General features: G+C 43.2%; 1 protein-coding gene across 1 annotated transcript; it reads left to right on the forward strand.

Moving 5' to 3' along the window:
• The first annotated feature begins 10098 nt into the window (after window positions 1–10098).
• Window positions 10099–15225, forward strand: LOC137600274 (homeobox protein unc-4 homolog). Its single transcript, XM_068321821.1, has 3 exons — window positions 10099–10828; window positions 11450–11625; window positions 14065–15225. The coding sequence occupies exons 1-3, from the start codon at window positions 10555–10557 to the stop codon at window positions 15223–15225; spliced, it is 1611 nt and encodes a 536-aa protein (XP_068177922.1). The 5' UTR covers window positions 10099–10554.
• The last annotated feature ends 450 nt before the right edge of the window (window positions 15226–15675 follow it).

Consider the following 15675-nt stretch of genomic DNA (forward strand, 5'->3'; position numbering starts at 1 on the left):
TATTAACCAGTTATCGGATTTCCTTTTAACTTTAGTTATTAATTTCTTTTAATGTCAGAATGTGTTTCTTTAATCTAAAAAAAACAATTATCTGGACTTTTTTTTCATGCAAAATATTAATTGTAAAATGATTTTCCGTGGCTTAGACCACTAAAATAAAACAAAGCTATTTTTTAATTACTATTTTGACATTACGTGCAAAAAAATTAAGCTCTAAATAACTTCAAACATGTCAAATTTTTGTTTGGTCCAATTACCAGATTTGAAATAAAATTTCCTATTAAATTTAAATTTTTATTTATTAATGTATTTTTTTTTGACACAACTAAAGTCTCACTTTGTTGTCCAGCAGCTGACTGTAGCTGAACTCGGGGAAACTCCGCTCACCGGACTCGAACAGAGTCAGCTCCAGCCGGACCGTCTCCACGGCGTCTCGGGGTTCGTCCGGAAACTTCTGTACCGGAGCCGGTTTCACAAAAGTGTCACCGGTAAACGGGGTTAACGGAATCCTCCGACATTCCGCCATAACGGCCCAAAAGCAAGCGACAGCCGCGGGCTGATTTACGGGGAAAGACGGGCGGCTCCTTCCGGCGTTAATGAGCTAGCAGGTGCGCTAGCAATCTGGTCACATGCTCAGAGAGTTCGGACGTTGTCCAATCACCAATCATCATAGCGTCATGACGTAGTCACGCAAACGCTGTGTTTAAAAAGTAGGTCAAACTTTGAGCCAATTACGTTGGAGAAGTATCTGTTTACTTCCGCTTTAGCACTCCAATTAAAATGGTACCACGCTAACTTGTTAGCAAAGCCAATTAATTAGCTTCACGCAGATTCCTAAATAAAATTGTGTTTAATCAAACTAAAGTAGACCTTATGCTGTAATATTTGTTATTTATTTTGGTCTCTATGACAACGTGCTCGCGTTAATACGATAGCTGATATATTTATTATATTTTCGTAAAAGAGCTAAAAAAGATGCCTGCACTGCGCCGTTTTACCCACGCGGGGGCGCTGGAGGTCCACGAGGCTTGGCGGAGGAGAGAAAGTAGACCCACATTTTGTTTTGTGATTAAAATTAATACATTTTTTATTCACAATGATAAATTTTTACAGATTTTACAATTAAATGCATTTTTGGGAAAGTTTGCAGGATTTTTCTGTAACTGCACCTTAAAATAAAAACCTTTCACTTTTAGAAGACGCTAAAAGTTTGGCCCACATTTTCATTTCATTCAAATAGAATTGAAAATGCAAACTTCTCGTCAAGACCAGCCTTCATTTGCAGCATAGAGACTGATGTCTGACAGCTGTGTGTTTGCTGAAGCAGTTAACTTTAAATAAAGAGTCACAAAAAGTCACTCAAACGGAAGTCATGCATAGATCCTTCTCTTTATTTAAGGCAGCCTCCACTCAGACTGCAGTGAATCAACTTTGACAGTTACAATAATTGGATAATTGCAGTCTGTCACTGTGCATTCTGTGTTAGCATATCACAAAATAACCAATCAGGCCCATTCACTCTGCACACACACACACACATGATCTGCAAAACACACACGGAACCCTGCTTTGTAATTATAAATGAATTTCACGGTGCAGGGCTTTTAATGCAAATAATATGGATCTATTTTCACCTCTCTGACCAACAGGACTGTGTGTGTGTATGTGTGTGTGTGTGTGTGTGAATGTGTGTGAGTGCGGATGAGATTGAGGCCCAGCTTTGTTTGACTGGCCTCCCCTCTCAAACGAGTTAATGGGATGGAAGTTATTTGCCACCCTGAGCTGATGATGCGAGGTCGAGCAGAAGCGTTGAATTAAAAAGGAAAAAAAAAGAAAAAAAGGTGTCAATAAATTTGCCGGAGACAAAGAAGTAGAATAAACCCGAGCAGGACAAAGACAGACAGATGGAGACTGCAGGGGTAGCCCCAGTCTGTGTGTGTGTGTGTGTGTGTGTGTGTGTGTGTGTGTGTGTGTGTGTGTGTGTGTGTGTGTGTGTGTGTGTGTGTGTGTGTGTGTGTGTGTGTGTGTGTGTGTGTGTGTGTCTGTGTCTGTGTGTGTGTGTTTGTGTCATGGTCTGGTTGCTGACACAGACCCCATCAGTGCAGGATCAGAGTGGGGAAATTGGAGGACAATGTTGGAACAGGGGTGCGGGGTATAATTTAAAGCGATTGGGGAGGCGGCGTCCCAGAGGTGCATAATTCACTCATTCATTAACTAGACCCAACAAGAGCCAATATTAATTAACTCGTTCCTCATGCCGAGACCCCCCACCACCCACCCCATACCCCCCCACTCACGCCCCCACCCAGCCATCCCACTCCCCTTCGGAGAAGCGTGTGCTTTATTGTCAGTGGCTGAGGCCAGAGGGTCAGGTCTTTATCAGTGTAACACAAAACTTTAGACAATAATCATCAGTGGAAAGTAAGTTTTTACTCAAGTCTGGTGTGTGTTAGTTGAGAATTTTTATTTAATGATTTGATTACATTCCTATCAGGACTGATTCTAGTATTCTTAATATTCCTTATTGTTTATTCCACCTTACATGTTTGAGTTTTATGCTGCAGCTCAAATCCACGACCCTCCTCTACATTTCTTTGACAGATAATAATAATAATAATAATAATAATAATAATAATAATAATAATAATAATAATAATAATAATAATAATAATAATAATAATAATAATAATAATAATAATAATAATGCAATCTATTATTTCTTGCTCATTCTATGCTTGATATAACTAAAAGCACAATAATAATAAAAAAACAAACCGCCACCAGCGCGCCTTGGAAGTCCATGCGGTTCCACCCTCCTCCACCGGGGGGCGCTGCTCCACTCTGCTGTCAGGCCCTGCTAACTTTGATTAAGGTTTAAATTGGCTGAATTTAATGAACGTTGTCTAATTAGGCAGGATAACAGCTTTAATTGATAAGTAATTATCTGCCACAAATTGTTATTAATTCTTCCGCTCCGTCTTACAGAGTACAGACTCTACCCCAAACACCCCCTCAAACCCCCCCCCATCCCTGTAACATTTTGTATTTATGTAAACATGTAGTAAACAATTAGACATATGCTGGGATGGGATATTCCGGAGGGTATCATCAGGCTGTGCTTGGACCGGCAGTTTATCTGGAATTATTTCACTCTCTGACTGATATCATTGAGCATTAATTACTGATACTGTTGAGTTGTTCTGGCTGCCTGCCATCGACTGCATGCTGTCAGGACTGGCATGAAAAAAAGACAGGAAGACAAATAGTTCCTGGAGCGGTTGTTTGACTAATAAAGACAATAGTGCTGTGGTTGTGCAGCACACAAAAAAAGGTGCTTTTAGTGTTTAATAATAGGATTACGGTGTCAAACTTTCGTCCATTAATCTCGTAAATATAATATTGATGAATGTTATAACTCCCACAGCTCTGCCCTCAGGGTTATGATGTCACTTTACCGCATCTGTAGTTCTAATTCACGTATGGCGCAAAGATTATATAATAAACATGATGTTTAGTGGATGCAGGTGAGTTTTTATGTTAATGAAGCAGATCTTCTGATTTTAATTGTCTAAAGAAGAGGTAGATGTGCTTCTTCCGTGGGGGTTCCCAGAGTGTAAAGATCACCCCTGTCTGTTTTGTAGAAATCATGTCACTGTGTTTGATATTATTATGGCTGCCAGGTGAAGGAGTAGGACGTTTTCCAGCTTTATGACATAAAAACTAGAAATATTTAAACATATATCTAGTCAGGATAATTTACAGCAGCGCTCGTGGCAAGAAAAGCAGGTAAGTCGAAACAGGATATTTTCCCAGTCACAAGATTTTAATGCCCAAAACATAAAAATCAAAATGAAATATGAAGAAAGTTTGAACAAATTCAAGGTTTATAGAAAAGCACATTATCAAATAAATAACATCTCCACCTCTCCATCAACGACCAGTCTTTGCTAATTTGCCAGCATCTTTACTTTACCAGTCTCTACGGGGTCATCAGCCGTCGTCGCCACCAGTGTCTTGACTCTACAAGCTGACCCGAGAAGCCCCAAAGACTTTCCAAGAGAATAATTTTTAGGTATGAGTTGATAATAATAATAATAATAATAATAATAATAATAATTATTATTATTATTATTATTATAATAAACACTTTATTTATTTAATAATAATAAATAAATACTAATCTTTAGTTGATTTGTTTTTTTCTGCCGATTGAACTGGAAGGTGAAATATGTTAAACAGGAAATACAGAATTTTTCTCTAAAATCAGTTTCAGGAATTGGTCTAAGACAAACGATGATAAAGGCATCGGTGATCCAGATGTTACATGGACATATTGATGAGAAGCCCTGTCAGATGAGAAAAGAACATGAACATGGACCTCAATGAGATGAGCTGAGATGAGTTGAACTGGGATGAGATGAGAGGAGCTGGGATGAGATGATGAGCTGAGATGAGATGAGACAAGATGAGATGAGAAGAATAGAGAAGAGATGAGACGAGATGAGTTGAGCTGAGACGAGATGAGATGAGACGAGTTGAGTTGAGATGAGTTGAGTTGAGAGAAGATGAAATGAGACTAGTTTGGACGAGTTGAGTTGAGATTAGATGAGATGTGTTGAGCTGGGAAGAGACGAAACAAGATGAGACGAGATGAGATGAAATGAGATGAGACAAGATGAGATGAGACGAGTTGAACTGAGTTGAGATCAGATGAGAGGAGATGAGACAAGCTCAGATGAGACAACTTGAGTTGAGAGAAGATGAGATGAGACAAGTTGAGATGACTTGAGATGAGATGACTTGAGCTGAGCTGAGACCAGACCAGATGAGACGAGATGAGACAAGATGAGATGAGTTGAGCTGAGATGAAATGAGACGAGATGAGATGAAATGAAATGAGACAAGACGAGATGAGATGAGATGAGATGATCAGGCCTTCGTCTCTAACAGCTTCGATCCTTTCATTTGGGTTCATTTTGACTGATCTTCTCATTACAGTGATTTAAATGAGATGCGCAGCAACTTGCCTTCTAATTAAAACATCTTTTCTCATTTACAGATTTAAGCTGAGGTCTCAGAGAGGGGTGTCGGTGGGATGTGGGGGCAGGGGGAGGGTGGATGGGTTAAGGGTGGGGGGGTTGACTTTCTCCACCTTCTTTCCACCATTTCTCTCCTGCCAGATGGTTTTGTTGGGCTTCAGCTGCCAAGCCAGTGGCCGGATAGGCTGATCCATTCTTCCCCAGCGCCCATCCGATCTGAACATTTGTCTTAAGACCTCCCCTGAACACACACACACACACACACACACACACACACACACACACACACACACACACACACACACACACACACACACACACACACACACACACACACACACACACACACACACACACACACACACACGTTCCAGATGATCAATAAAGTATTGGCTGGGCGGTTTAAATGTATATGCAAATACCTTGAGCCAATGCGTAAAAAATTGGCATCAGGACTTCTCAAATGATATCATTACTTTATTTTGTAAATGTTCATTTGCATAGCGGATTTCCCTGGGGGGTTGGGTGGTTAATTAGGTCTATTTCCGTGCGGCTTGTGCCAAGACAGCCGAGGAAAAGAGAGGAAAAAGGGGGGGAGGAAGGGAGACAGAGGGAGATCCGACTCACTGATAACAATTAAAACGGCATTTCGGACTCTTTCAAGCATTGAACATTTTTGGCGTATTAAGCACATTTTAGGAAAAGGTGATAAGTCACATTTAATTGAAAAAAGGAATTTTTGCAGGTTTAGCTTTCTTTCTTCTTCTTTTTTTTTTTTAATAAATCCAGTGTATGTGTGTTTATCCACAGGCAGACATTGATGGACTTTAAAGGCATCGTGTTTAATCTACCATAGAAGATGTGAACAAAGAAAATAACCTTACATCAATCACAATTTGCTTTTCCTCCTAACATTCTTCCAGAAACATGATTACACCGACTATTAGATGGATGAAATGTTTACCCCCCCCTCAGCCCCCACCATCCCCTGCTTGGGTTCCTCCTTCTCCAAAACCATCAAAAGCTTCTTTTCATTCTGCATCAGGATTGGTGGGAAAAAACCCCCCAACTAAACTTAAGTTCATGAAATCCCTTTACTTTTAATTGGAACAGCATCTCCTTCTGGTTTTGGGGGCTACACAAAGGAAAAAACCTCCCTGCAATTAATTTAGATTAGACTCTTAATTATCGACCAATCACCTAAATAATGACTGACTTCATCTCAGATAGTTAAAAATGAACTTGTAGCAGTAATTGAGTCATTAACTCTGCGCTGCTTCACCTTAGTTTTGCTAATTAAAAACTAAATATGTCTTTATTCCTCCTCTCCAGAGGCGTTTTGAGGGTTTCGTGGCTCATAACACATTCTTATTATTTTGTGTGGTGACCTATGTGATCACACTTTTATTGTTTCTTCCGTATTTAAAGAAGAATTTTTTTAATTTAATGTAATTTATTTATTTTTTGGTTTGATTGTTCATCACGACAAACTAAATGTTAACTACAGGGTGTGTGTTTGACAGCTGGAGGGCGTGTATCCCCACTGGGACGCCTCAGGTTAGGAGTACAGTAGGCCAGGTTGCCTTGGTTACCGTGTCTCTGGACACATTCAGACCTGAAGTGAAGTCAGAAATGAGTTTAAAAATAAATATCATCATCTCATTAGACTTTAAGCACTCCAAAAACCTCTTCTGGAATGAACCGTGTGTCTTCTTTTGGAAACCGCTGAACGTTCCAGGTGCAGCTTGGAGTCTTTAGCTGCGTTAGCAGCGGCGGCGCTTTATAAATAGACTGAATTTGCTAAAATTAAGGCAAAGTAGTCAATATTTAAATCGTTTTTGTTTTTTTTAATCAAAGTATTGGCTGTGAAGCAATCTGTAAAGTAAAACAGACAGTAAATATACATGAAATCAAAAGTTTAGGATTTAAAGTGGAATAGAAAGTAGAATGGGATGAAACCACTCAGAATCAGACTCTTATTGTTCTGACCTGAGGATTCACTGAAAACCCCCTCAAAGCTCCTCCATGACCTCCCTGAAATCTACAACAACAATATTGTCCACAGCGAGGACCCGTAGTTCAGTGTTTGTCTTCCCTTTAGACGTGGGATTGGCCAAACCCCAGCCCCCCCGGCCTGCGAGAGCGTCGCCCGTCTTATTATCAAATTAATTAAAGCCGGCATCTGACGGCGTCACTCGTGCCCGACTAGAAAGGAAGAAGAAAAAAAAAAGCGAATTTAAATGGCGCCGTCTCCTAGGACCTCGTGTCAAGGGCTGCTTTTCATCCCGGCGCCACGTGAGGTTCAGGCTGCTGCAAGGCCGCATGGGAAAAGGAGGAGGGGAGGGCCGGCTGGTTGGAGGGAACAGCCTTTTTACGACAAGAAGGCGTCGGAGGTTTTTGATGTTTCGGGAAAATAAATACACATTAAAAAAAAAAAAAGAGCAGCGAGGAAATAAAACGGTGGAGATAGAGCTCAAGAGGGGGCGACATGAAAAGAAGCTCTCAAGCCGTTCAAAGTTACACTCAGATTTTTTTTTGGGGGGGGGGTTCTTTCTTTCTTTCTTTTTTTTTTTTAACAATCTGACATTAAAGAGTCCATTTAAAAAAAAAAAAGCCAGACATTGAAATGCAGAAAAGCCGGCTCTCGCCTGGACTCGGGGTCAAGTAACCGAGGGATTATATGGTTCTTCATAATAATATTAATTAAACAATTTACATGCTAATAAGGTAACAATTATCGCAGCTTCTGGCGAAAAGATTCAGGTTATTACAACACGCCAATCCCGAGGCGTCGGGTCAGCGGCGGAACGGCACAGAGAAATCTCAACTCAAATTAACGTTCTGTCAGCTCCAGAAATTGGATAAATAAAGTCGAATTAATTCGCAGTAATGGAGGAGGTGGTGGTGGTGGGAGGGTGGGGGGCGAGGCGTTTATTCAAGCAGCTCTGATTACCGTTCAGTATTCACCAGCACGGGGCGGCTTCCTGTCAAGAAATTTAACACAATATGGAGCAGGCACCGCCTCGGGCAACAATCTGGCCCCCTTGCAACGCCGTTTTTTTACAATTTATATGTATAATCTTCCTCTGCCTCCGCCGTCGCTTCTCCAAAGATGTCCACCTGGACCCCCCCCACCCCCCAGGTTGCTCCCGGACCTTTTATTTCCCCGTTTTAGCATCTATTCGCGCATCATTTCACCCGTTTCTCAAACTCAAGTTGAGAAACTCTGACACTTTAAACGCAGTTGTCTCCTGTCTTGTTCGGATAAAAGTCAGACTTCCGTGAGACACAAAAGTGTTTTAAACAGTTTGTCAGAGTGTTTTAACGGTAAAACAGATAGAAGGTGTTTTAATATCAATATTAAATTACCGTAAATAATAACATAAATAGTTTGTCGCTATATCGCGGATTTTTGTATTTGTGGAACGCGTTAACCACGAGGAACGAGGGATTACTGTACTGGAAAAAGGACCACAAATTACCGCCTCCTACAGGGAGAACTGAATCAAGGATCCGTTCTTCTCTGAGCTAATGCTAATTAGCAACAAATAGCAGTAACAGTAGTATTTGCACATGTTAAACATCAGCAGGTTAGCATTTAGCAATCTGGCCCCAGAGAAGTGTTTCCGAGACTCACGTCGCAATGAAAATTTATTACGGGGGCGACCAACAACCAGGAAAGGCAAAACGAAGCTAATACGGGTTAGCAGCTCATTCACAATAGAAGAAAAAGCAACTAAAAATGTCGTCGGAGACAAGAGAATAATTCCACGGAGAAAGTTTTCAGTCTGGATTAGAATCAGGACGAACGCTTCAAGTCACGTCACTGTGAAATAAATCATCATAATTAAGTTATTTCAATAAAATACAATAATTTACAATAAAAACGGGCAGTTTGAATATGCGATGTGAATAGGAACATGACTGAATTGAATGGGAATCCAACTGAAAATTCGAAATTTTGATTATTTTTTTTTTCAAACAAATTTTTCGAAATCCAAAAAAAAATTCTACATCCCATTGAAAATTTAATTGAATACGCAAATGAATAAAATCATCTGTTTCTTGTGTTGCTATAAATAACTTTGAGTCAACAATCAAGATGATAAAAAAAATCTGAATTTGGTTGTTTTTGATTTATTTTTTCTACATCTATGTGATGTAAGAATAATTATTCAGTTCTGTGCTTAAGTGTTGTGTTTTTTATTTACAATTGTATTCATTGTGTAAATAAACCAGATGATATTGATTATTTGACAAAGGCAATAGCTTATGTATTGATCCAAAGCGTTTAAACCAGCAGTCGTCATGACAATGGCGTCAAAATGAATATTAAATATTAAAGTTAAATTAACACGAGACCCAATAAAAACATGTCATGATGTGATTGAAGCGACCCCAACAACACGTTAGATTTACAGTGCAGCTAATAAAGCGTTGCCAGTAGGGGGGCCCCCCCATCAAACCCTCCTAAGGGCCCCATAAAGGCTCGCTCCGGCTCTGCCCCCCAGATTAAAAGCCTCGTATTGGTCATCACGTCCGACCCACAACTAACCATCAGCTGTTCAGCAGTAGGAGGGAAAAAAAATCCACATAATGACTCAGAGTTTGTGTTTCCGTGGATTCCGTGGGGGGGTTGGAGTGGGTGTGGATGTGTGTGTGTGTGTGTGGGGGGGGGGGTGATGGAGAGGGGCTTGTAGTTTAAAATGCAATGTGACAGCTCGGTTGAGAAGGGAGGGTGATAAAAGCGCTCTTATTGGATCAATCTGCCCCTGTAAAACACGCGTGACGCGTGGGCGAGAGCGCGGGAGCGCGCACGACAGGGGGCGCGTCCAGAGGTCGATTCCCTTCTTAAAGTTGGGAGATTAACAGTTTTATTCAATCACAGATACATAAAACATCCACGATCCGTTATGAGGATGTAACTGAGCCCCCCCTCCACCACCACCACCACCACCTCCGTTATCGATCACGTGTTTGTTGCCACGCACGTGGTTCCGCCCCCATCCGCGGTGTTTTATTTTTATTTTTTTGACCGGGGTGAACCGGAGGAGCGCGTCAGGTGTAATTAGGGATCGATTTGGAAGGAAGGAATAAAAAAACTCTCTCTTTCTCTCTTTCTCTTTTTTTTTCCAGAGCTCTGCCTTCCGTTACTCCATTAACCGCGTCTCTGACGTCACAGGGCGATTAACGTTTCTTATTGGTCCCGCGGAGCAGATGGAGGAGTCCTAATGAGGTGGAATCACGGAGAGAAAGAGGAGCCTTTGACATCTCGCCTGGAACCGTGAACGTGAAATACCTCGCATCGCCCGGTCCCCCGGTCCCCCGGTCCCCCGGTTCCCGCCACCGCCGCAGACGCGCACCGCGGCCAGGGGAGACGTGGGCTCCCTTTATCATCATCTCTTCCTCCTCTCCCCGACTTTTTCTTTTTTTTTTTTTTTTTCCTTGACTGCATGTTCAGCCACACTGTCTCCCTGCGCGTCTTCACTTCGGCCCCGCCGCAGCCCGGGCGAGCATGGACAGCCGGGTACTCGAGCATCCTCACGCCCAGTTCGGGGGCTCCTTGGGCGGGCTGGTGGGCTTCCCGTACCCGCTGGGTCCCCATCATCATCACCACCATCACCACAACCACCACCAGCACGTCTTCGAGCTCGCCGGCGGGAACCAGCTGCAGTCCGCGGCCGCCGTCCCGTTCTCCATAGACGGATTACTTAACGGCTCCTGCTCGGCCTCGGTGGTCAGCTCCAACCCGCTGCTCTCATCCGACAGCCAGCAGTTCAAACTCTCAGGTAGGCCCGGTTCGCCGGTTCGGCTCGGTTTCTCTCATTCTCAGAACCGATGCGTAAAAATGCGGCTTTATTTCCCCACGACAGGAGCGTTAGAGGCGCGTTTGGTGCGTAAATCCAACCGCGGATGACAGTAAACGTGTTTTTAGCTTTCCAGGGAATATTTTGAAGCAGAATGATGTTTTAAAGTTTTGTAGATCTTAAAATAAATGGAAAAAATTATATATATGAAGAATCAATCAATAAAGATAAATAAATCTGATCATTAATCTTCGATTACAAACACACTGAGATGATTTTGGGGATTATATGGATTTGATTATTTCTATATTTATTAGTTATGTTTACTTCACCAGATTTGATTACTTTTAAATATAAAGGATGACTTTAATGTTTATTTTTGACCCAAATATTGTGACGTCATAATAATAAATAAAAGGTCAGGTGAGTTTTTAGGCTCAATCCAGGCTACTTCTGCCATGATAGTCTTCCTCTCTCTCACCCTCACAACTACCCACCACCACCACCCCCAAACAAACAAACAACAAACACACACACACACACACACACTCACACTCACACACACTCACACTCACACTCACACACACACACACACACGTACAGATTCAGGGGACCCGGATAAAGACAGTCCCGGCTGCAAACGGAGACGGACGCGGACGAATTTCACCGGGTGGCAGCTGGAGGAGCTGGAGAAGGCGTTCAACGAGAGCCACTACCCGGACGTGTTCATGCGTGAGGCGCTCGCCCTCAGGCTGGACCTGGTGGAGTCACGCGTGCAGGTAACGACACGCACAAACGCGTGGAATGGACTGACACGCGTTCAGCGTTCATTTAGGGGGGGCGGGCGGGCGGGCGGGCGTGAGGTTTGGTGAAATGATCAGTCCCAAACGTGGGACGCACGGAGAGGGTGAGTGGGGCCTTTGTTGTGACGCCCACGGAAGGCCTGCCCCACGTTCAGATAGCAATTTGTCAATTATCAAAGCATCAATAAAGGCTCTGTTGAATTATGCATCGAGGCAACCTATTGATTTATGGGTTAATAAAGACAAGGCAATTTACTGAGCAAACCAACGGCTGAAAATGTTCTTTACCTTTACTTTTTAAACGTCTAATAAGTCGACACTTTATCAATTCTACATGTCTGCCCTTGTTATAACCTATTTATATATTTTAATGTGAGTCTGTTTAACATTTATTGATTTTCCTCTAATTACACATTGCTTTTTTCCCCTTATCTTTTTATTGTTACTGTTATTGATTCAATATCAAAGGTAAAAATCCTAAAGGAACATTATATTTTAGGCTAATGGAATTTTTTATGACTCATATTTACATATATAATTGTTTATATATTTAATAAACCAACAATAATAGTAATAATAAAAATAACAATAATATTGGAGCTACATTACTGTTAAAAATATCCAAGATCAGATATTTGCAAGATTCTTTGAGAAATTATTTCAAATAATATCGTTAAAATAATAATATTAATAATAATACTAACATTAATAATAATATCAATAATAATAATGAAGATAAAAATTACTAACATGTTCAAGTAATTTGTACTTCAATTTCTACTGCTGCTACTATTACTGTTATCATATCATATTACTGTTATCTAATTAATAACCCTAATAATAACAGTGATAATAGGAATGGTAACGTAGAATAACTAATAATACTACTAATACTAGTAATAATAGTTTTATTAATAATTATAATAAATAATAATAATAATAATAATAACAGTAATAGTAATAATAATAATAATAATAATAATAATAATAATAATAATAATAATAATAATAATAATAATAATAATAATGGTCAGGAGGAGTCTGTTACTTTCTCGCCAGCTAACAGCTGGATGTATGTTGGTGATTCTCACGCTCGGTTCCGCTCCAGCGGGACAGCATGTTGTGTTGTTTGGGGGATTTCTCTCCTAAATCTCCGATTATTCTTCCCTCAAGCTTCTTAACACTCTTTTATCAGCAGGTTTTGCGCGGGGGTGGAGGGGTGGGGGGGGTAGAACCGACATTAACAATTCATAAGCAGCGCCATTGTCGCACATGATGTTCGCGTCCCGTCCGCGTTACGCGGCGTTGGCGCATTCTAAACGTTATCAGCGCCGAACACGCGGCCCTGGGCGCTCGGAGGCCGGGCACGGAGCGCTCTCGGGCGGGGGAAGCTGGCGCTCTTGGCTCGGTGCGGTGCGGAGGGAGGAGAGCCGGGGACGGCCGCGTGGAGTCCCGCAGGTCCTTATGTGGGGGGTGGGGTGGGGTAGGGGGGGTGAAAGGATGCGATCTGGTTGCTTTAGCCACGGTATAATTAAATGAAGTAATTGGCGGAGTTACTCAATTAAAGGTGGATGGTGCGCATCTGCTGACCCATTAACCCCCACGCAGCTCCGTGTGTTTGGAGCTGCATCCACACACAGGACAAAGGTTTCACCTTTCAGAGCTGGGGGGTGGGGGGTGGGGTGGGGGATTTGTTTGGATTTGTAGGCAATGTGGTTTAGTCTTCACCGACTGATCACCACCGCTCTGAGGCGGATTTATGACCGAAACAGGTGTGACTTCCGTTGTGTAAACACACCACCAGTGACATTTGGTGTAACGCAGCCAGCCTCACTCAGTTCATGTCCTCAGCGTCCACATTCAAGCGAATTATGACAACATTCAAACCTCACAAATGACCACAAATGCTATGCAAACCAGCTCCCATGCATACAAAAAGTGAATTTTGCATAACTCTGGGGGGATTCCTGGCGTCATGATTGGTATCATGATTTAATCTGTGGATTATTAGAAAGTAGTGAAACATTTTGATCCCAATCAAGAATGAGGGTTATTTTTTTTCCTCTCGTAAAAAATATTTTAATTGAAATAAAACAAAAAATAAATAAATCAGATTTTCTTCAAGTTATTCCTGAGAAAAAGTCACTAAATTGATTTATTGGGTAGGGAATTTATTGATCGGCTGCTATAAGAAAAAAATCAAACATAAAATTAATTACATTTCACTTAAAATCTCTGCAAAAGCTGCAAAAACAAACTCAGATGTTTAAACCTAAATCATCTCACGTCTGTTTTCCACCTGTGTGTGTGTGTGTGTGTGTGTGTGTGTGTGTGTGTGTGTGTGTGTGTGTGTGTGTGTGTGTGTGTGTGTGTGTGTGTGTGTGTGTGTGTGTGTGTGTGTGTGTGTGTGTGTAGGTTTGGTTCCAAAACCGGCGTGCCAAATGGAGAAAAAAGGAGAACACAAAGAAGGGTCCGGGCCGGCCAGCCCACAACTCCCACCCCACCACCTGCAGCGGCGAGCCCATGGACCCCGAGGAGATCGCCCGGCGGGAGGAAGAGCGCGCCGAGAAGAAGAAGCGGAAGCAGGAGCGGAAGCTGCTGAGGTCGCAGAGCAAACTCCTCACCGGCGACAACTTCCACACCCCGGGGGGGTCGGAGAGCGACAGCGGCGTCTCCCAGTTCACCGACAGCGAGCAGCAGCCGTCCAGCGTTAACGGGAATATCCACCTGGAGCTGCCGGCCGCCAGGCGTGGCGCCGAATCCGGCTGCGACCAAACGCGACACGACTTCAGCCAACAGCTTCAGAACCACCCAAACCAAAGAGCCCCGGGGGATCCGGAACAGGTGTCCCCCGGCAGCACGCACAGCTCCAGCCCTGGGGGGCCCAGGTCGTCGGCCCTGCAGAAACACAACCCGTTCAGCGTGGAGAGCCTCCTCTCGGACGCCACGCCCCGACGCAAACCTCAGCTGGACTTCAGTTTGCTGCCCGGTCAGAGGACGCTGGTGGGTAAAGGTCACTTCCTGCTTTACCCCATTACCCATCAACCCTTGGGGTTTCTCGTGCCCCAAACGGCCCTGAAGGCCTCGGCGTGTCAGGACGGTAGCATCGGCAGGCTCGGCCTGGGGCAGAGGCGCGTGACGGGCGAGGAGGGGAGCCCGTTGACCTCTGACCTCTCCGGCTTCGTCCCCAAAACTCTGAGCTCGGATCCTACGGAGCGCCGCACGCCGTCGCCGCCTCAACATAATCACGTTAGCAATAGGGCGGAGGGAAGGGACATTGAGGAGGGCGGTGGCGGCGGCGGCGGCGATGGACTTCCTGTTTCTCCTCAACTCAACAGTTTGGCTCTGACCCGGCTGAGCGCTGCCGCCACCGCCGCCGCCGCCGCCAGCGGCGAGGAGAGGCGTCCACAGGTCGGAACGGAGGCGGAGGAGGACGACGGTTGTCGAGTCATCGCCACGACGACAGCGACGACGACGTGCGGAGAAGACAAGGAGCGGGCGTCTCCGGACGCCTCGACGAACGCAGAACATCAGGAAACACCCGGAACGGACGGAGAGGACGTGGATATGGACTGACACACACACACAAGACCGTTCACACATTCCCAAAGCTCTGCCGAGACACTCGAAAACATATCAGGAATCAGGAGACTTAAGCCCCATCTATTTTTTAATCAGAACATGTGATCCAGACACCAACAACCCCCCCCCCCACCTTGAAAAAAAAGCTGTCCTCGTCTGGCTTTAGGCCTAAAAACCTTTTAGGTTTTCTCTCTTAAAAAACAAACAAACATCTAAGACAACAAAAATCCTCAGATATTGTAAAAAAAAAACTAAAAAAAAACAATAAAAACAACAACAACAACAAGAAAATGATATTTATATGTAAACTTTGATAAATAAAGTTATTGTTTAAATTGAATGACTGTGTGACAGAAAACCTTTTCGGATCACGATGGGATGGAGTTTTTTTTTTTTTTGTCATATTACAGCAGATAAATCCTCCTTCCTCCGTGCGTCAAAGGG

Source organism: Antennarius striatus, chromosome 8, assembly GCF_040054535.1.
Source record: "Antennarius striatus isolate MH-2024 chromosome 8, ASM4005453v1, whole genome shotgun sequence".
Lineage (NCBI taxonomy): Eukaryota > Metazoa > Chordata > Actinopteri > Lophiiformes > Antennariidae > Antennarius > Antennarius striatus.